Genomic DNA, 22,700 nt, shown 5'->3' with positions numbered 1-22,700 from the left:
AGCGTATGATATAATGCAAATTAAATAATGGTAGAACAGTCACAGGCTTTTCCCCCAAGGGGAGAGGGAATAAAGGTAAAGTTGCCAGTTGAGAGAAAGGCTGTTTTATTTTGTTTCAGTGCTAAGACTTAGAATTCTCGAGGTGGTCTAAAAATGTAATGGGGTTCCTGGTGTGTTTTATGCTTAAGACTTTTAATTTTTAAGATTCTGTTAGGGTGGTCATTGGGTGGGAAATCAACGTATACTGGAATTGGAATTTTCTCTAAATATTTAAGTATACAAATATGATACAAAATATGATGTAGTGGGGATGACAGAAATATTTATATATATTTATATATGGAATATTTGTGCTGCCTCAAGACATTTGTCAGGTTGGATGCCTTGCTTTGGAATCTAGTGAAATGGGGATTTTTGTGTTTGGAGCACCCAGATTCGTACCTCCAACAACTTTTCCTGGCTTCTTCATTGAAATTCTGGGTAAACCAATTGTGATACTTGCTCAATTCAGCAGCAATTGCCATAAAGCCTGAGATTCTCTTTTGTTGTTTGCACACAGGTGAGGTCTGCCATAAATCCTATACTCAGTTTTCAAACCTTTGTCGTCATAAGCGCATGCATGCTGATTGCAGAACCCAAATCAAGTGCAAAGACTGTGGACAAATGTTCAGCACTACGTCTTCCTTAAATAAACACAGGAGGTTTTGTGAGGGCAAGAACCATTTTGCGGCAGGTGGATTTTTTGGCCAAGGCATTTCACTTCCTGGAACCCCCGCTATGGATAAAACGTCCATGGTTAATATGAGTCATGCCAACCCGGGCCTTGCTGACTATTTCGGTGCCAATAGGCATCCCGCTGGTCTTACCTTTCCAACAGCTCCTGGATTTTCTTTTAGCTTCCCTGGTCTGTTTCCTTCCGGCTTGTACCACAGGCCTCCTTTGATACCTGCTAGTTCTCCTGTTAAAGGACTATCAAGTACTGAACAGACAAACAAAAGTCAAAGTCCCCTCATGACACATCCTCAGATACTGCCAGCTACACAGGATATTTTGAAGGCACTATCTAAACACCCATCTGTAGGGGACAATAAGCCAGTGGAGCTCCAGCCCGAGAGGTCCTCTGAAGAGAGGCCCCTTGAGAAAATCAGTGACCAGTCAGAGAGTAGTGACCTTGATGATGTCAGTACGCCAAGTGGCAGTGACCTGGAAACAACCTCGGGCTCTGATCTGGAAAGTGACATTGAAAGTGATAAAGAGAAATTTAAAGAAAATGGTAAAATGTTCAAAGACAAAGTAAGCCCTCTTCAGAATCTGGCTTCAATACATAATAAGAAAGAATACAGCAATCATTCCATTTTCTCACCATCTTTAGAGGAGCAGACTGCGGTGTCAGGAGCTGTGAATGATTCTATAAAGGCTATTGCTTCTATTGCTGAGAAATACTTTGGTTCAACAGGACTGGTGGGGCTGCAAGACAAAAAAGTTGGAGCTTTACCTTACCCTTCCATGTTTCCCCTCCCGTTTTTTCCAGCATTCTCTCAATCAATGTACCCATTTCCTGATAGAGACTTGCGATCGTTACCTTTGAAAATGGAACCCCAATCACCAAGTGAAGTAAAGAAACTGCAGAAGGGAAGCTCTGAGTCTCCCTTTGATCTCACCACTAAGCGAAAGGACGAGAAGCCCTTGACTCCAGGACCTTCCAAGCCTCCAGCAACACCTGCCACAAGCCAAGACCAACCCCTGGATCTAAGTATGGGTAGTAGGAGTAGAGCCAGTGGAACAAAGCTGACTGAGCCCCGTAAAAACCACGTCTTTGGGGAAAAGAAAGGAAGCAACATTGAACCAAGACCCCCATCGGATGGTTCCTTGCAGCATGCTAGACCCACTCCTTTCTTTATGGACCCGATTTACAGGTAAGGGAGGATAGGAAACAGTTCGACGTGGACATGAGTATGGAGGGCAGTTTTTACATTCTAAAGCTGTATCTGGTAACAAATTACTTTTGTTATTATAATAAGGCAGAGAGTAAAGTTGTTTGATCTCATGAATTCATTTTTTACTCAGACAGTCAACTCATTAGGTTTGGACTTATTTTTGGATGTCTCTGAATTTGGGGTTTGGGATGAGGCCCACAGAGTTCTTTCCCTTGACAATAAATTTATTTTTAAAAACATTTTTTAAGTGGAAAATATGGGAAAGCTGTATTTAAAGCAAGTTGTCAAGCGGCAAAAGAATGAGGCTCCTGAAGGATTAATGCAAATATGTGTGGGGACTTAAATGGGTCAGGATATTTGGAATGAAGTGGGACGTAGAACAGCATGGGTTTTCTCTTTGCTAACCTACCAATACATCCTTAGTAAGCACTGTTCACATTCTTTTGCTAAGTATATCTCCCAGGAGCCCAAAGTAAATGAAATATTAGTCACAAAGATGTCTTGTATATAATGTGAATGGTTATTTTGGAAGGAATTCATCTCTTTATACCTTCATTATCCAGTTTTCTTTGATGCATCCAAAAACTCTTTGGGGGAAACATATATGCTTAATAAAAAGCCTCTTCGACAAGTGTTCTGTAACACTCACTTGACATTCAGAACGATTTAGTTTTTAAATACCAGCTTTCTTTAAAAGTATGAGTGAGAGTAATTATGTTTATTATGTATTTTAAACATTACCAAGCATTTTCACATTTACTTTCTCACTCAAGTCTTGAACATTGTCAAGAAATAATGGAAGGTGTGGATCATTGTTTATCGGACTTGTTTTAAGAGGAGACTATTTTCACATTTTTACGTGATTCTCCTTTACAGTCAAGTTTGTGCTACTTTTTCATTCAACAATACTTATTGATTCCTATTACTAAATAGGAACTTGAGCTGCAAACCCTTTTTCACTAAAATCTCCTTTTCTGCCTCCTATCATCTGTAATACAATAACTAAGAAATGCTGCCCAGTATGTTGAGGGCTAACCCCACTGGAAGGGGATTTAAAAGAACAGTACAAAAATATCCCTGAGCCATCGGTATCACGCCTGCGCACTTTTTTCAGTTATCATGTCTTGCTTCCTGTGGCAGTCCCAATAAGAGAAGGGAAAACAGCACTTCCCTATTTTGTGTGTGGGCTGTATTTGTATGGCACACACTGCCGGGAACGTTGTGTTTCCAAACCAGTGATAGATCTCAGCCCTTTGTGAAGAGAACTCCTCAGACATTCTTTCTTAGACCCTCCCAGTGACAGCAGGCTTTCAATCCCTCCACACGCCTGTGACACTCTTCTTCACCTCCTAACCTTCCTCATGCTTCGTTGAAACTCCGTCTCCTCACTGGCATTTCACTCTGAATTAAGGGCCTAGGCCTGTCATTTTACCAAAGTCATGAAAAACCTGAACACCGGTTTTAGTGTACGACCTGAGTTGATATCTCAGCTTTCCCATGTCTCATTTAAACTTTTTTTAAATCCATAAAATGGGTATAAGAGGATCTATTTCAATAAGTGAAGTAGTGTATGCAAAATACAGCACATACAAAATTTCAAGAAGTGGTAGCTGTTTGTATTAATTTTGATTCTATTTCAAAAGCATACTTATTCAACAGTTCTTAAAATTGCCAACAGTTGGTGAAAGAAATTAATTTAATCCATGATCTCATTTCCTGTATACTTGATGGTAAATAGAATGACAAACGTTTCTGAAGGCAGAAGGGGTATGTAGATAAGTTTGATATGCCTCTGTCTTCAAAAAGTTCCTTTTCCTTCACCCTCCACCATCTTTTGTCATCCGAAAGAAGACACCTACCTGAACCTCAAAGAGTGGGTGGCAGGGTGCACAGTATACTTAGAAACTCTGCTGCTGTCATTGGCAAGGATGGGAGAAACATAATGAGTAACTTAGGAGAACAGTTTCTTGGTAGAAAATGACTTTAATTTTCAAAATGGACTCTGTCATGATTTCAAAATCATCCAGACTTCTTGTCTCCATTTGAAATAGAAAGGTACAAATGTGTGACCAATGCCTCTGGTTTCATGAGTCTTCATTTTTTTATATTTCCTCACTATTGTTATTAATCGCCATTCAATAAGATTTTGCCTTTATAAATAGGACCCTCTTTCTTTGAGTGCCTAGAAGTGTCCTGAGTATTCTTCAAGAACCAAACAGATGTCTTTATATTTTTATTAGTGTTCTTCTCAGAAACCTACCATTTGCTTTATTGTTAACTGTTTGAAATGTCAGTAATTATATGGTGATTGATATATGAGACTGATTCATCTCCAAAAACTAATTTTAACCTTTCAGAGTAGAGAAAAGAAAACTAACTGACCCACTTGAAGCTTTAAAAGAGAAATACTTGAGACCTTCTCCAGGATTCTTATTTCACCCACAAGTAAGTATTTTGAATTTGAGACTTCAAGCTTGTAAACCAACTTGTTGATCCTGAAAAGCAGGTGCAATGAAATGAAAGAAATCTTGAGAACATTAGGATTTCCTATGACGCTGCTGTGGAAGAACACAGGAAATTCTAGCAGAATTAAAACCCAAACTCTTAAAGAAAAAGAAATTAATCCATGTGTAAAAACAGCGTGTTTTGGGGGGTGTTAAATTATTGTCTGCTGTTAACTACTTATTGAGCCAAAGTGTATTTTGGAGTGAGCAAAGTTCAGTTAAGAAAATAATACTGAAGTTGTCTTTTGTGTTTAAAAATTACTGCTAGTAAGAGACAGATCATACTGCGACTCGTCCCAAACTCATGAAGGTCCTTCAAGTTCCTTTGGTGCTCAGATAAAAAACAGGAAATGAGTCTACCTGACAAGTTGTTACCATAGAGGGTGAAGGAATTTATCTAGGGACCGCTGGGCATTCCAGCAAAGTTCTGTAATTGCACAAGAATTTACCACAATACACAGAGCCGTTTGCTGAATGGAGCTGTGTCCATTTATCAAAATATATATAGTTTCTCATCGCAAGGAAAATGCAGAGCAGTGCCGTCTAACTTGTTCATCCCTCTGTCCTTACATATTTGATAATTTTTAAAAACTGGTGTATGGAGCAATCAAAATGTGGAGAATTCTGTTGAAAGACCAAATATATAAGCATCTTAAGTGTGTGTTTTTTAACCTGATATTTTGTTTTTTATTTCTAATTTTTTAAGGGTTATAAACTCTGATCTTTATAGATGGTAAGCAAACTTTTTATGAAAATGCTTAAAATCAGTGAACTAATCATTGTTTTAATATATTCAAAGGAAAATCTATGCTCTTCTAGTGAAATTGGTGGAATTTTATGCAGGCAGTCTTAAAGAATGTTATGAGGTAATTAAATTATCTGAGGATATGACTCTCCCTGCCCCTCTGCCCGCTCCCCTTTCTGCCACCCTTTCTTCAACTTTTCAAGTACTTCCCCAACGTCCTGAACAACAGAGTATGAGAACAGCAGTACGTGTTCTGGTTAGCTAGAGAAATCTATCATTGCTCAAAAATTCTCTCTCTTTCAAAGTATAGAAAATATGTGATTTAATATTAAAGGAGTTAGAAATGTTCCAGGTAGTATTCACTTTTTATAGGAAAACTAAGGAATGATATTATTTAGATAATCACTTTATGGAAAAGAAATACATTATAAAGTAGGTCAGTGTTTATCAGGTACTTATAGTTTACATTTAGGTTGATTTAAATTGTACTTTTAGGCCTCATGGGCTAATAAAGCTGAAAATAACATGCATTTTGTGTCAGAGAGTACATCAAAGGTCTATCTTTCTTGAGAACTTACTTTCTAATTATAGCTAGCTGCTCATGGGGATATTATAGGTTTATACATTTAGTTACAATAATCAAATTGTTCTCATATTCTAATTATCTTTAAAATCTAGCAACTAACCACTTCCAGATTAAGTGCTATGGGTACACGGTATAATGGAGGGGAACAAAGACTGGGATTCAGGATCCTCAGGTGACTCGGGCTACCTGGCACTTAGCTCCTTATCTGTAAGATGGAGGAGCTGGGTGGCAAGTCCTTATTCTCTCTGACGTTCAAAGATTTCTAGCTAGCCAAAGTGAATTCACTAGTTCATAAGATGAGCAGTTTTGTCCCTAAATAACTCCACATGTGCATTCAAGTGTTAGACTATGTACATATTTTTAACCAAATGGTAGAAGAAAATCTACTCTCTTGATAGTTCCAAAGTGAGCAAAGGATCACAAAAGATGAGGCATCTGTCCAATGCTGGCAGCAGAACCCCACAAACATGCCTGCAGGAACACAGTGGCAGTGTATGCTTCCTTCCAACACCGAGGATCCCGTCTCAGTGGAAGGGAATGCCTACTGCTGCTGCTATAATAAGACTTGAGAGTGATAATCGACACACTGAACACCCCGTGTGTTGAATCCTGACCAAGCAGACAGGACTTCTGGCATCCTGGAGCAGGATCCTGGAAGTCCTCGCTGCACCAACTGCCAACGCTGTACTTGCTGGCTGGTGGGCTGCCTAAAGTGTCTTTGGAGATGCATCCAGGGTGGGAGGGGAACCATTCAAGGCTCCTGCCTCAGAGGCTATTTACCAACTGCTACAGAAAGATTTTATAATTTTTATAACCATTGTGGCTGTTTTCGTATGTAATGGCTATGGATCCCTGGGGTACAGGTGAAATAACCCAGAGAAGCTTGGGCTACCCCCTTTTCATCAAGCCTTCAGACCCAAGAGTCTGTTCTTTCAGAAAACCTGCTTCAGGTATCCTAAAGTTTCAGCAGAATTCTTTCTAGTACTCCATCAATTCAGTCCTAGCCACAAGATCCACTTTCCCTTAAACAAAGACCAACAAATGAAGACAACCTGCCAGGATGTGGGGCCAGAAAGGACAGCTTTATGACGGGCTTTCCTGCTTATTTGCAAAAATGCTTTGGTTTTGAGCAGTGCAGTTCAACTCTCTGAGCCTTCTCTATCAGCGTGATGGGAACGTCCCTTCCAGCCTTACCTGGCTGGCTGTGCGGGTTAGTGTTCATGTACATAACATGGTAGAACACATTCTGCCTGGCAAGAGGAAGGACCTAAATGAGGGAAAGCTTTCATTATTCGTGAATGCAGAAGTATTCCATTTTGAATGTAAAAGAATGCCAGTAAAATACTCTCCTGCCATCCTCTGAGCCCACCTTCTTTGGTGGGACTATACACGGATCTAGAAACACTGGGAAAGGCCCTTACTGTGTTCTTAGCACTGCCTGTTAGCCAGCAGTAAGGGCGCCGCAGGAGGCCAAAATGGAAGACTTAGCCTGCGCTCCCAGGGCTTGCCATGATTTTGTAGCTAAATAAATGCTTGGATAAGACCATTCATGACTCCATTTTCCATTTAAAGTATACTGGAGTAAGTCACACTGTCCCTCTGGGGCTTCTGTATCTTTGGTTTCCAAATGGGAATAATACTTTCCCTATGTATTTCTCAGGGTTCTAATAATAATATCATCATCATAATGAAGGAGACCACATATTGTTAATGTTTTAGGGAAAACATAGATATAGGAATATAAATTCTTGGTAGTGGCATTCTATGGGCAAGCCTGATTTTATAATTTTTGTATGTCTTTGTATTCTACTCAGTATGACCCTCCTCAGGGCACATTTCCTAATCAATGAAAGGTGAACATGTCAATAGATAACTTAGATATTTATTGAATTTTGTTGAAAGATTATCACGCCATCTCACTGCCTCTTGGAATAATAAAATATATTTTAAAAAATCTTGTCAAAAATATCTAGAAGAGGGACACCTGGGTGGCTCAGTGGGTAAGCCTCTGCCTTCGGTTCAGGTCATGGTTTCAGGGTCCTGGGATCAAGCCCCACATTGGGCTGTCTGCTCAGCAGGGAGCCTGCTTCCCTCCCCCACCTGCCTCTCTGCCTACTTGTCATCTCTCTCCCTGTCAAATAAATAAATAAAATCTTTAAAAAATATATCTAGAAGATATTGGAACACATATAAAATTAGAAGATAATGCCTTTTTTTTTCCATTCTCAGGGTCTAAATTCTGCACTTTGTTCCATTTTTAAAGAAGTATGCTTTCTGTGTCAGGCCACTAGGGCACTATTTAGATTTCTATTTTTCTATTATAAATAAGTTAGTTTAATGTAGGTAGAAATAAGTACTGTAGAGTTTCTTCCTGGATCTATGGTTGAAAATTGTGGGGTCTTAGTTCAGATAATAATTTTGAAAAGGAATGACAGCCACAAGTAGGTGAGATGGAGGGAATGGTATGAATGTGTGATCTCTGGAATGTCCATTTCATTGACAATTTGCATTTTAGGTACTTTGCATTTACACTGATGACTCGTTTGAACTGCCATAGAAATCATTTGGTAGTTACGCTGTTATAAAACCAGCTCTTATTCCTTGGATTGAGTTTCTACTCTAAATATGTTTTTGGTTGTTAATACATTTTATTTCCAGATGTTTGGTTTTGTATGCATCCGCAACAAAGACTCTGTTTTACTTCTGTTTCTGGCCTTTATTCACTCATTTTTATTTCCTTGTTTTTAAAGTGTCTGACTGTCCTATTACTGTATCTCGAAGAACTTGAAAAAAGTTAGTCTTTTTCCAAGTTACCATTCATATATTGATGTGAAAATCACTTAAGTCTTTTGTCCTTCATCTTCTATTTTGCTTTCCACAAGGTATTTCTTACTGTTACGTTTCTTCTGCAATAAATTTTTTATCCTTAAAAACTATGTATCTTCCTTATTAAAGATAGCATAATTTATAAAAGCAAGAAATATCCCCGTTAACCAAGCAAAATTATAATTTTAAGGATACAACATTTATGCTCCCTGGAAGTGTTCCCAACTCACTGAAGTTTTCCCGGGTGATTCTTAAGTTGACATAGGTAACTATTTGTAGTTCTTTTAATTAATATCCTTATGTGTTTTGGCCATAATGGTCTGAATCCCAAGCTAATAAAAGTCAAGCAGTGCATTTCCAAGTACATTACCTTTTGGTTACTCAGTGATTCACGTTTGAGTAAATATCTTATTTTCTTTGTTATTAACATTATATAAATGCAAGAGACTAGATTTGTTGCTGGAAATTGCTAAAGTTTTATTTATTGAAGTTTAGGACTTTTTCAATGAGTTAAAAACACATAAGAAGGAAGTATCTACTTTGCTATTTAATATTTGGTAGTAGGTATTGTTTAGCTTTCTTGGAAAAAACATTCTGGTTTATAACCTTGATGCTAAAATTTAATTTAGGTAAATAGAGGAAATCCAGCAGTGTTATGAAAACATTTAATTTTCATTTCCAGAGGCTTTACTCAAGGTACAGTTACATGATAAACAAAAATTACAAAGTCCGTATAAATGTTAATTTCTCAAAGGATAGATTGCAATAAAGATACTGATACAGAAGTAATTTTTTGTTTTTGTTTCAATTTTGCTCCCAGTTCCAACTGCCTGATCAGAGAACTTGGGTAAGTTTCCTACTTATATTTTTGACTAAAATAATGTACCATTAAAAGGAAAACAACATATTATAAAATGTTATGCAGACGTAAAGAATTCTGAGCCGCTTTCCATTAAATGATACGGCTTCAGTGGATTGCTTTCCAGCTTCGTCAAGCTGCAAAATACTTTTCCATTTTAATTGGGCATTTAGTGTGCTATCAGTTGTTTATAGAAAGAAGTTTATTTTATAAATTTGACCCATTTCATGTAATTATACCTTGATGTAGAACTGTTTCTCGGCACTGGGGAGTATGTTGTTAAAAGAGCCTTCGAGATGGGTCACTAAGTGGAAACAACCATTATTTGGGGGAACCTGTATCAGCATGTTAAAGATGCTTTTGATAAAGCCTTCAAAAGGTTAAAACCTGAACTTACATGTAGACACAAGCTGACATTGGAATTCACATCCGTATATCCCAGGGCTGAACTTGGTTCTGGCTATTTGGAATAATAAGACTAAATGTTTAAAAATCCATATCTAACTAGTGAATGAATCTTTCAGCCTTGGGGCTCACTTCCTCAATTTTCAGTTCCTGTTTCCAGATTCAGTCAGTTGTCAGGAAATGATACTAGCGGACAGCTTTATTTTTATTTATTTTTATTTTTTTTTTGTTCAAGATACAAAGAAGACTGCTTGCTTAGTTTTCACTCTCAAAACTTGAGTCGATGGAAATACATATAAATAACATATATTACAAAATTTCCTCTGACTATATGTACTTCTACTTCTTCATTCTCTTCTTTACTCAAAACTATTCTGATTCTGAAATATGTGTAAAATCTTGGACTATAGTTTAGTCTTTTTGGTCACCATACAATGATAGATAAATTATTTTAAGTTGGAGTACTTTAGCACTTATTTTAGCACCTATTTCCTCTATCTGACATTAGATTTTCTTTACCAGAAATTCATCCATTTTATTTCTTCCACAGAGTATGTGATGAATTGTGATTTTTCTCCTTTTGATAGACTTTTAAGGATTAAGTTCATTTATTCCAAAAGAGATTAAGAGAAGAGAAGAGAGGAAAAGAGAGAGAGAGACCATGACTTTCTTAGACGAATTTGTACAGCTGATGGGGCTGTGCTTTGATTACACTGTCTGTATTTCCAGTGTTCCTCTTCTGTCCTCCCTGGCAGAGGTCCATTCTAAGTATTGTGGCACAGGGTCCTCATCCTTTCTAAGGTGGAGTGTTAGTTGACAGTACCTATGTGGTTGGCTGCTTCATCCATAAGATGCTGTCCCCTACGTAAATGCCCAATGGTTCTACCCATTTACAAAAGCCAATTCAGATTTTAAGTTAGTCTCCCTTTCCTGCTAATACAATGATATAGAAACTGACATTGTAATGCTTTGGAAACACTCAAATTCCCTAAATCATAGAGTTTTCAGAGCCATGGTTTATATTTGTATTATAAAACATAGATATTAGTAGGAACTACTAAAATATTAAAGTTTATAATTTTAATGGTAAACAGATTCTAAGGGATTTCTTAATCATGACTGCTGAATGTGATACATGGAATGAGCTAGCCATAAACTATGAATACTTACCTCTCCCCCAAATGGCCATGATTTTGAGATTTCTCAAGATTATTAACTGAACAAATATAGAAAACCACCAAATCTACAAACTTTCCCATCATAAGTTATTTAAGAAAAGTTAGTTGTTTTATGATAAAGGCATGTGTAATCTAATTTGTAAAACATTAGGTCACATAATTCATGGTGCCATTGGACATATCATTTCATATAATCAGATTGTCACTTTAATGGTTTTAATGAGAAACTTCTTTATGTCATCAATTATTGGCTGCCAGATAATAAATGTTAAGCTAAGTGCTTAGGACCCACTTGATGATATCTTGCCTGCTGAAATGTTTTTAAAAATACTAACTTTATTTGACTAGAGAGATAGCTACATTTTTTGGTAGGATCTAGGGAATTCTGTCTAAATATTAGTTTGCGTCAGTATAAAGTTAATAGCCTCTTGGGGATGGAAAGGGGGTGCAATGACTTCCTCTTCCAGACATCTGGGCTGCAGATACCATCAACAGCTATTATATATATAAATAAAAATTACTGTTCCATAGAAAAAAAACCTGTCATTTACTGATCAGAGATTAGCCAATGACATTAATAGGACACAGGGCAATGCATTTCTAAAATATATGATCTAATTTTTCCTCTTTTATTTTCCCCATTCTCAGCAAATTTCTTTTTCATAGTAGTACACATTGCCCTCTTCATTGGATTTTTCATAAATTGAAATATGCAATTAGCTAGATTCTGTTCCATTGATCCCAGTTCATGTTGATTTTTAACATACCAAGCCAGACTTCAAAATGAATGTCAAAACTTGCTACTTCTCTTGTAAAAGGCATGTTTTTTCAGGAAGACCATCATACGAGTCAGCGCACAGAGTGAGAAAGTTAGGGCTTGGACCCATGCACCAGATGAAGCTCATCTTAATCCAATACCTTAATCCAAGACAGAGGCAGACTGATGTTGGTCATAGAATGGCTAGCCTACCCAACTGGCAGATGTCTAAGTCACTTCTTTCTGTCCTAATGGGGAAACATATTCTTTTCAACTGAGGTCAAGTGTTGTGAGAGCAAATCTTACAAAGATGAAAGGGAGGATTCAGTGGTGGCTTTTATGTTTGGTGGTTGCTAACTGGACAGAGGGGTGTGTGGGTGTGGGTGTGCGTGTGTGTGTGCACGCTTGTGTGTACACATGGTGTTAATAACTATCCTATCCTTGGCTCACTTCCCATCTTCTCTCCCTTTTCCTCACTCCTATTTAATCCTCTTTTCCTTTAGTATGAGAAACCAAGGTAGGTGGTGGCTTTTAAGAGAAGCATTCAGGTCACCCCCATTCTTTTTCTTGTTATCTTTAAGAATGTCAGTGTTTAGTCATCAAGCCCATAGTGTATTTTCTTGTTTCTTGAGAGTTTCCCCAAATTGAAATAATTTGAGGTAATGTAATCACAGCGATCTTTCTTCAAAAGGAGGTATTAGCCACTACTAAAGCAAGACACGTTTCTCAACAGCCACTTGCTCTTAAATAACCTGAAGAACTTGTAGTTTATATGTGCTAGAGATGAAAGCCGAGAATAATAGTCATGAGTAAGCTATTTTCCATATAAAAGGCAAAGTGTTTCTATAAGATATATTACTGCAGGAATCTGAGTGTGTCAGCAGGGCGGACACTCAGATGATTTAAAAGCTCTAGATAATGAAACTTTACTCAAATATTAAATGTACATAAATAAAACATTAATAATCATCACCCATGCACTTACTCTTCCCAATAAATATATGGGACTGTGACCCTGACCCTTGCTTGTTTCTGTTAATCAGCTTGAAGGCCAGAGGTCATTTTTCACTTAGACAATTTATTCCACGAGGGTGGAATATCAAAATGATTTTCTGCAAGAAACAATTAGGAGGAATAAATGCAAATAAAATAGTATCATAAAATATTTCTGGATTGATTTTTAATAAATAAAACCCAAAGTAAGATGAAAATGCTAATGTTCCGGCTGGTGGGGGATAATGGCCGTATTCTGCAGGGACAGAGTTTCCGCCAACCTCTCTGAGCAGCATCATCATTCCATATCTCTGCCCTGTGATCAGTAGGTGTCAAAATCCTTCATAGTGACAAATGTGCTGTCCACTTGCATCTGTGGAGAATGTTTTAGCAGCTGAGTGATTATGAATCAAACCCCTGAGCTTGGAGCCCCTACCGCCTCCCAATGCGTTCACATTTGTTGTCTGACAAGTAAATGTATCTTGACTTTCCTCTGAGATTTTTTTGCACGGTGTTTGATGAAAGACATTTGGCAAATTGGCAGTGGTACCCTGTACGTTGCAATTTGTAGCTAGCATTAGGAGTCCGGGCATGAAATGAGAGGGCAGGCTCCGGGATAAAGGGAAAAGAGAGAGCTAACTACAACATGAATAGTCATTTGAAGGATCGCACATACACTGTTCCCTTTGTAAGAAAAGAATCATCGTCCGGCCGTTCTGTGATGATTTTGCTTCACCATAAGGAGTCACTGGTATTCTGTCTAGCTGCACGGCCACGGAATAGAGATTTTGTTAATTTTCATTTTGAGTGCAAAGTGTTGCGTTTTCTTTCTATCCTGAGCTCATAAATTAGGCCTTCAGTTTGGTCCTGCCATCCCATCAGTGAAAGAATCCTCCCTTTGGGTTAAGCAGTTGTTTGAATGTGCAGTTGTTACTGTTCTTGTCCTTGCGTGGAGTCTCCTGGTCTAACACCCCAGCTCTTTGAGAAACTCAGAGTGCATCTAGAGTGCAAACACCTTTTTAACAGCTTTCTGAGTTCTCCAGTGGCATAGTGCCTGAGAACCAAATAAATAATGGGTGAGTTGATTTAACAGGATGGCCTGAGAGTTTGCTTTTCTACTTAAAAATTCAGTAGTAAGCAGCTTCCAAATAAAATATGAGCACTAAGGAAACTTAACATTTTGGGAGGGTTGAAGGAAAGGGGAGAGCCCTTCTAACTGAGAATGGTAAGGATCAAGCTGGCTTTCAAAGGAAATGCCACCCTCCGATTGTGACTGTCAGATGTATGTGCAGGCGGACAGAAGCGTGAAGATTATAAGCAAAATAGGTTGTTTGAGGGGAAGAATTAGGCAGGATAGTGTTTTAAGATTATTTCTCTAAGAGTGTGGTTAGGCTAACTACTCCCCTTATAACACCTGTGCCAAGTTCTATAACATGAAGTCATGATAATGTATCATGAACTGTCATTTCAACTCAGTCTTTGCTCAGAACAAAGTAATATTTCTTTAAAATTCCTTGTATATGATCCCTCTTAAAATCGTAGTATATCCAGATATTAAGTTAACCTAGTCTTGGACAAAACACCTCTTCCGCCTTAATTTTTTTCTTTCTACACTACACACATTTGACTTAAGCTGTAACTTTGGAACACAGCTGAAACTTTGATGTGTTTGGTGCTATGAATTCTTTATGTGGAGTGCCATGCTTCCTATGGTTTTTATTACCAAGGCAAGGCATGCGGGACCTCTCCGTGAATGTCCAGTTCACTAATGTGTAGTGTATAGTATAATGTAATGGTAATGTTGTCTCTTAATTGAATAAAAAAAGCTTTATTATCGCTCATGTATTTCATTGCTCAGGTCTATATCAACTTATGACAAAATGGCCTAACCAAGATCTTTTGAAGAAGTTCAACCAGCATTCTATAAGCATGGTTCTCTACCTTTGTTATTTCTTAAGTCAACAAGTCCTCTCATTGTCTGTCTATTTTGGGGACACTGCAGCCTTTTTCCTCCCGTCCACCATGGTCAGCTGATGTGATTCTTCCCCTTTCTTAACGATTTCTTGGTGTGCTAGCGATGATTATGGAAGAACAGACATCGGACTTGTCCTTCACGGTCTTGTGCTCTTGCCTTTCAGATGTCAGCTATTGAGAACATGGCGGAGAAGCTGGAGAGCTTCAGTGCCCTGAAACCGGAGGCCAGTGAACTTCTGCAATCAGTTCCCTCCATGTTCAACTTCAGAGCGCCTCCCAATGCCCTGCCGGAGAACCTCCTTCGGAAAGGGAAAGAACGCTACACCTGCAGGTGACCGCAGGGCCCGTGACAGCCCACTTTCCCCAGGTCTCCCCTCTGATTGCAAAAGGCCCTGCTGTTTGTTTTGGAAATTATTCTTGATTGGATGATTAATCGTGACCATGATAAATCTCCAGCACTTCAAAGTACTCTTTATTTAGGGAGATATAAAAATAGTGGTTTTAAAAAATTATTATTAAATGAGAATTTTAACACAGGCCATTTGGTTGTGATAAATGAGGTTGGAAAGAGTCCAAATACTTGTTTCACTTTGATATTTATGAATTTTCTTTCACAGTTAATTATTTTCATCCAAAGGTATAATACTACTGTCTTCGAGCATACATTTATTAATTGTCATGGCATTGAAGAATAAGGCCATTAACAAAGGACGAATAGGGTCGATAAGTGAAGAAAGCTAGTTAATAAGTTTCTTGTTACCCATCAGTAATACAGTAAAGCTTGGTTTTTTCCTTTTTTTCTTCTTTTCAATAAATTGTGCTTATAATTTCTGAATTGTCTTCGGAAATTTGTGGCATCTGACTCAGGCATATCAATTTATCTGCTCTTTGGAAAATGTGTCACTTTCTTTCCAGAAAAGCTTTTATAGGAACATACCTTGATGGATGGGGTCTTCGAATCTTGTCTGATCTGATACCACTCAATGTACCGAGTTGTCACTGCGGCTAACATGTAAAATGAGTTGAAACATTTGAAATCTGTTTACATCAGCCCAGAATCACAGACTCTTGTCATTTTTTTATCCCCTTGTCTGGTTCAGTTTTGTGACTGTAAAGATACAGAGTTAATAAAAGAGGCGTATGGGGGTCATCAAAACTAAAGTCTATTTTCATAAAGTGCTTGCTTATGCATGAGCAAATTCAACCAGATCTCATAATGCAGCCTTTATTAGTGGAGTTATTTATATCTGTAGAATGGCTTTGTTGCAAATTTTAAATACCAAAGACATGTGAGTTCCATGCAAGATTAATTAAATCAGGAATCAACATCTGGCTTCTACGCAGCTTGAGTGAAATAAAGTCAATTGTGCTGACTTTCTCTTATAAACATCTTTCATAACAGATACTGTGGCAAGATTTTTCCAAGGTCTGCGAACTTAACACGGCACTTGAGAACCCACACAGGAGAGCAGCCTTACAGGTTTGACAATGATTTTTACTAAATAACTTGGTAAACGCTATAGTAATTAGAGTGGATGTATTGCCATAATTTTAAAGGAGGCTATTTAGTGCATGTTTGTATGTCCTTGCAATTTTGAGTCAAAGAAGAACTGACTAGTAGATAGGAGAAAAGGTAGAAGAGTTCTAATTTTTTAAATCAAGGCTTTGGACATCTCAGTTGAAAAGGTCTAGCAGGATCTAGACCTAGGGTCTAGATCTAGATCTAGCATAGAATAAGCATTTAAGAAATGTTAGCTTTTTAAAGACCATTATCATTGTTTTAGTGAGAGAGAGAATGGGGTGGGGAGAGGCAGAGGGGGAGAGAGAAAATCTAATTAAACAGGTTCCATGCCTAGCACAGAACCTGACACAGGGCTTGTTCTCACCACCCTGAGATCATGACCTGAGCTAAAATTAAGAGTCAGACGCTCAACTGAGCCACCAGGTACCCCCATTTAAAAAACTATTTAATGCTCTCTCTCCTCAATAATTGGTGCAGTATTAATTGACAGTAATCAGAACATTGCAGCCTCTCTTTCTCAAGTCTTTAATCTCTGTGAGGAGTTGACAAGCGGTGTGTAACTTTATTTCCCTGGTGTAGCTACATATGTGTCTCCAGGTCCCATTAGGAGGTTTAAGGAATAGACCTTAAACCTGGAGAAGTGGGAGACGGTAAGGAAGTAGGAGCAGAAAAGATGAAATAGACTATGATATAGGAAGAGGGGAAATTCTACCAACAACTTCTAAACTATCTCTTGGCTTATTCAGTTAAATGTCAAAATCAGCCACGTGACACATGGGACATGTGTCTAACTTTAATATTATTGTTTACTAAAGAATGAAAATTATCCAGATCCTTTTCAGTTTTAAAATACAATCTACATTGTTTTATGTGCAATGCTTTGCATATAGTACTAGGTGGTCGTAAATATTTTTTAAAGAATAAATGTGATTTACCTTAAGTCACATTGTGATTTCATTCTGCCTTGAAATTCTGATGCAGTGCATATACTTAAGATTATTTTTGTCTGAGTTCTCTCTCTTTCCATTAAAATCAATTATTTTTCAGGTTTCAAAGACTTTCTTACATATAAGAAAAAAAGAAAGTGGGCAGATCAATGAATGCTCATTTGAAAAGAATTGACATTTTAGGAGAAAACTGGAGGGACTTAAGCTCAGCAAATAATAAAATGTTTTCTTAAATTCTTTCTTTCCTACATGTTTTCTAAATTACTAGTCAGAAATGATACTTCTACTTTAATAGAATGGACTTTATAGAATAAATCTCAGAGAGATATAAAAATGGAAGTTGTTAGGTGATTTCCCTTTTTGAGAAAAATTTCAGATCACAGGAATTCTGCTTCAGTGAAGGAATGATTTCAGCACTTACATTTTATTATGACCAAGGATCTGGTCTTGACTATATTGTGCTCATTTTGCTCTGTACTTGAATTCAGTGGTTTTAGTCTATTCCATAAATGGTATGTTTATTTTTAAAAACACAGGCCAGAATTTTGGCATAGCTAGAGATCTTAAACAATTTTTTGTCTAGCTCCTCTGTTTTACAAGTGAAGAAATTCAGATGCACAGATGTTAATTGCCTTCTGTAAAGCCTGGTATTAAAAGATCCAGAATTAAAACCCAGACGTGACGCTCCCATGTCAGAGTTTTTATCTCACACCATAATCTCAAAGGCTCCCATGACCCTTGTGTTTACATCCAAATTCTTAATGAGTGTATTGGTCATGATATATGTATTCATTTTAAGAATTTTTAGAAACTTAGACTCCTAACTACCCTAATTTATTGGAGCAGAAAGCAATGATTTTTTTTTTTTTATTCAGTAGCACTCAAAACTTTTGGCCAAGACATTAGCAGAGGAAAGATACAAAAATAACAGATGACTATTGTGTAGAATGTTCTTATTGGCTGATTTTATCTATATTAGTGTAGATGATGTCTATTAGATTTGGAAGAGCTCCTTTGCATACGAGCAGAAAGCTGGAAGTGTGTCAAAGGCAAAATCTCTCTAATTCATGATGTTCATAGAAAATGTTTTGAGTGAAAAATGTTTGATGGGAGTATAAGTTTTCTCTAGTAGCGTTTTTGAGGTTGTTCTGCTCAGTACAGCACAATTGTGCTAACTGTATCATTATTCTCATTGTAGTGGGCCTTGGGAGTCCACAGAGTTATTGCAGAGGAGGCCATGACTCATATATATATTTTTTTCGAAAGCAGAGGCTAAAATAACACAACTACTATGAATGTGGGGTCTCACGCATTTTTAAATTAATATTGTAAGTGAGGAAAGTTGAGGAGCCTCATCATGCCAGGACAGTTTTTTAAGGGGGAAAATGAAATCAGTCCTTGAGTTGGTTTATTGATACTATGCCAAAGTAACTAGTTTAACAGATTTATTTTCCCCACTGAACTAACTAGACTTCTGGCATCACGTAAAGACAGCCGTAGAAACCCAAACACTTCGAGTGGAATGGAGTGATTTCTGATGTAGAGCACTCGAACCACTGAGTCTATGTTCAGAAGTGGGAGAAGGACCCTTCACATATGGAAGAAGAAGTTCAAGATTGGCTGCTAGGTTAAAAATTTTCACTTAAAAGTCATCTAGAGAAAGCTCTTTCTTTTCTTCTTTTTTTTTTTTTTTTTCTAAGAACGCACATACAAAAAAGCCACACAAACAAATAATGCAGTCTTTACTTTAAAATGCTATAGGAGACTACCCCATAGATTGTCACTTTTCTTCTTTATCCGTAAGAACTGGGGGGTGTATGGGGTGAGGAGGATACGTTTTTATTTATGTTTAAAGGAGAACTTCAAAATAACTTACGATTTTTTTTTCATCACATGGAAGGCAGAAATAATTAGCCAACCAATAATGAGTGTTTTCCTGGAAAGTTGGGGGGAATAAGAAAAGCAGAGATAATGAAGACTTTATTTTATTCCAAAAGTAGAATTTAGTTCCACTTTTACTTTCTTTTTTAACAGTTCAAATGTGGGGGTGCCTGGGTGGCTCAGTGGGTTAAGTGTCTGATCCTTGGTTTCCATTCAGGTCATGATCCCAATGTCCTGGGATTGAGCCCTGCAGCCCACTCCCTGATCAGTGAGGAGTCTGCTTCTCTCCTTCTTTCTCTGCCTCTCCCCATTAATAAATAAATAAATAAGTAAATATTTATCCCCAATAAATAAATAAGTCTTTTAAAAGATATAGTTTAAAGTTTATTAGAGTAAAGGCTCTGGGGGCTTGTAATCACTACAGATTATGAAAATTTTATTGTCTGGTGTGGAGGTAAACTATTCACGTTGCCTCAGTTTTTAAAGGTTTGGATTCTTTACTGCTCTTTTTGAGAAGATAATGGAAGTTCCTTTAGGTTTATCAATTGAGAAAGTGAATCTACCAAGAAACTGTTTAATCTGACTCTGCAATTTCGAATTTAAGAGTGATCTTTTACTTAATTTGAAGAATACGTGAATTTGTTTCATGTTTGTTTACAAAGGATTTATTGGTATTGTCCTAAGTAGAAGGTAAAACCACACTACTATTTCTTAATGTCCTTAATTCTGTGAGGTTATTGGAAACATGAAAACTGATGACCCTAATAAATTTGGAACCAATCAAATTGTCGATACTTTATTATGGTTTTTCATGAAGTCATGAAAATCTTTAATGGAATCAAAGTCTATTGGAATTGAAATCTTGGCTGTGGAAATAGTGTTCTTCTTTTTCATTTTCTCTAAAATGTTTTATGGGTGATAATTTTGGATATCTGGCTTACGTGTCTTGAGAAATATCTTTTGATTTGCTTGCAAATATTTTCTTTGTGCTTATTTTTCAGATGCAAATACTGTGACAGATCCTTTAGCATCTCTTCCAACTTGCAGAGACACGTTCGTAACATCCACAATAAGGAGAAGCCCTTCAAGTGTCACTTATGTGATAGGTGTTTCGGTCAACAAACCAACTTGGACAGACACCTAAAGAAACATGAGAATGGGAACATGTCTGGTAGGTAATCCGTTGTGTTAGGAGGAGAAGATGGCTCAGTTTTCTTATTTTAAAAGATAATCATGAATAATATTGTATGACAACTATACTTTTTAAAAAAGAGATAATTATGATCTTTCTTCTCTCCTTTCACTTTGACACCAGAAACAGATCCTAAAATTTGCAGCGTGTTTCCCTTAAATTAGAGAGTGCCGTGATAGGTGAATAATATACAACTCAGGACCTTATTTGGATTGTTTTCTTATTCTCCTGGATTCATCTCAATTATGGGTAATCTCAAACAAAGAGAACCATGACCCAATCTCATAGGAGAGTTATGAATCAGGATTTCCTAAATTGCAGGGAGAAATCTTTCTGCATATTGGTGCAAAATGGGGACTCCGGGCATGGCAATGTTTCCACAGTGGCAGCCCCAGAATATTGTGCTCTGAATATTAACTTAGAAACCATGGCTGTGTTTGCAGAGGTCCTACAGTTCAGAGAATATCCCCAGGGTAACTTTTCAGAGATTCTTGATGGAATATTGTTGACATGATCAGAGCAACCCATAGCAAACGACAGAGGTGTGTGGTTTGGGTCATAAATTCTGATATAGAATTGAGTTAAAAGTGGCCAAAAAGCCCTAGCCTTCCCTTAAGTCAGACTTGCCAGCACATAGTTAGCAGAAGAGATAGTAGTTTTTCTTGCCTTTGGCTTCTAAGAGTTAGATAATGAATCATTAATTGGTATTTGCCAACTGGTATATGTGTTTGGAGCCACACCATGTGGCTATAATTTGTTGCAAGAGAATCAAGAAAATGCCTTGGGGGCAAGGGAAGGATCAAGCAATGGGTTCAGGAAAAGAGATTTTAAAAACAGGAAAATGTTGAAGTTGTACAAAATAGCTATTTTTACTTAAGGAAATTATTTTATTATTAATCCTTCTCCCCTTGTACACAGGCACATTGGTTACGATCTTGGAGGGCTACTACATAGAACTGTATTACTGTTTATTTTCCTCTAGGCCAAAAGTCAAATGAGTGTGGTCTCAAGATACCAGATTTTAGAGACAGAAGTATAAAGCAGTCAAAGTCTAAACTGGCCACATGTTCCAACCACGTGCACCCTTACGGCATTTTCCCATAATTTTTCTAATCAAAAGTATACTGTTTTTGTTTTGTTCTTTTAAAGATTTATTTATTCCAGAAAGGCAGAGGGAGGGGCAGAGGGAGAGAGAGAAGCTCAAGCAGACTCCCCACTGAGAAAAGAGCCCGATGTGGGGCTTGATGCCAGGACCCCAAGATCATGCCCTGAGCTGAAGTAGAGAACTGGCTCCTTAACCAACTGAGCCACTCAGGTGCCCATAATCAAAAGCATTTTGGAAAATAATTAAATGAGTTAAAAATGTAACATGTCTAAAGTTCAATACTTGTTACCCGAGATAACTTTATTCAGCTGAGAGATGTTCTCCCCTCTTATCTTGGTCATCTGGACTATTAGGATGAACTGTTAGATTGTAGATATCTTGTGGGAAAGGTAAGCAGCATGAAGTAAGGGTTGGTGTAAATTTGACCACATATAAGGTATTTATAGTTGTGTAAATTTATAAAAACCTCACAAACATCCTGTGAGAAGGTATTCTGATTCTAGTTTTATAGTTAAGGAAGCTGAAAATCATCTTAGAATCAGCAGATCCCATATTGTCCTTTTAATGCTGTCCCACTTCAGTTTCTGGGCTGGTGTGCTAAGTCTACTCACTGCCTCACCCACCAAATCAGAATACAGAATTTTTGGCACATTTTCAGTCTTTATTTGGTAATGTGCTTTAGCACAGGAGCAATAAATACATATTTATTGACTGCAACCAGGACTGAGTATATGGTTTCTTCTGGAGGAATCTATTTGGGGCTTCTTTATAATTTGCTTCACCCCATTTCCTCATTTTATGAGCGAAAATCTCCTCTTGTCACAGTGGGAATGGAAGGAAGCTTTAGGAGAAACATCTCTGGGAGACTGTACCACATGACTTTAGTGGCTCAGAATATTCCCCAAGGTACTTTCATCAGCAGGCGTGTGGTAATTTGGGAAGACGTTGGCCTCCTGAAGTTACCATTATTAATATTCCAAAGAGCCTGTTTTAGGAAACACTGATCAAATGAAGAAGGAATGAGGTTCAAAATAAGTTGTTCATATCAACAGTAGTCTTTTCCTCAAAAGACTCTCTACCCCCAGGTACGGCAACATCGTCGCCTCATTCTGAGCTGGAAAGTACAGGTGCCATTCTCGATGACAAAGAAGATGCTTACTTCACAGAAATCCGCAATTTCATTGGGAATAGCAACCACAGCGGCCAATCTCCCAGGAACACAGAAGAGAGGTAAAGCTGAGTTTTTCCTTTTTAAACGCTCTGATTTCTGAAATAAGTATGTTCCAAAT

The 22,700-nt window shown here is 37.6% G+C and overlaps 1 protein-coding gene across 11 annotated transcripts in view; it reads left to right on the top strand.

Moving 5' to 3' along the window:
* The window catches only part of MECOM (MDS1 and EVI1 complex locus), a 547,090-nt gene that overhangs the window by 514,521 nt on the left and 9,869 nt on the right, over positions 1-22,700 (top strand). For 7 of the 11 annotated variants that reach the window (XM_044251740.1, XM_044251739.1, XM_044251747.1 and 4 more), the window contains 7 exons: positions 560-1,916; positions 4,295-4,382; positions 9,419-9,445; positions 14,929-15,095; positions 16,167-16,244; positions 20,116-20,285; positions 22,497-22,641. In XM_044251740.1, coding sequence (XP_044107675.1) covers positions 560-1,916; positions 4,295-4,382; positions 9,419-9,445; positions 14,929-15,095; positions 16,167-16,244; positions 20,116-20,285; positions 22,497-22,641 — 2,032 coding nt within the window. The remainder of the gene's footprint in view (positions 1-559; positions 1,917-4,294; positions 4,383-9,418; positions 9,446-14,928; positions 15,096-16,166; positions 16,245-20,115; positions 20,286-22,496; positions 22,642-22,700) is intronic. The other 4 variants (XM_044251742.1, XM_044251741.1, XM_044251749.1 and 1 more) reach the window with 3 other exon arrangements.

This window comes from Neovison vison, chromosome 6 (genome assembly GCF_020171115.1).
Source record: "Neovison vison isolate M4711 chromosome 6, ASM_NN_V1, whole genome shotgun sequence".
NCBI classification, from domain to species: Eukaryota; Metazoa; Chordata; class Mammalia; order Carnivora; family Mustelidae; genus Neogale; species Neogale vison.
This window is presented reverse-complemented; position numbering and strand designations above follow the sequence as displayed.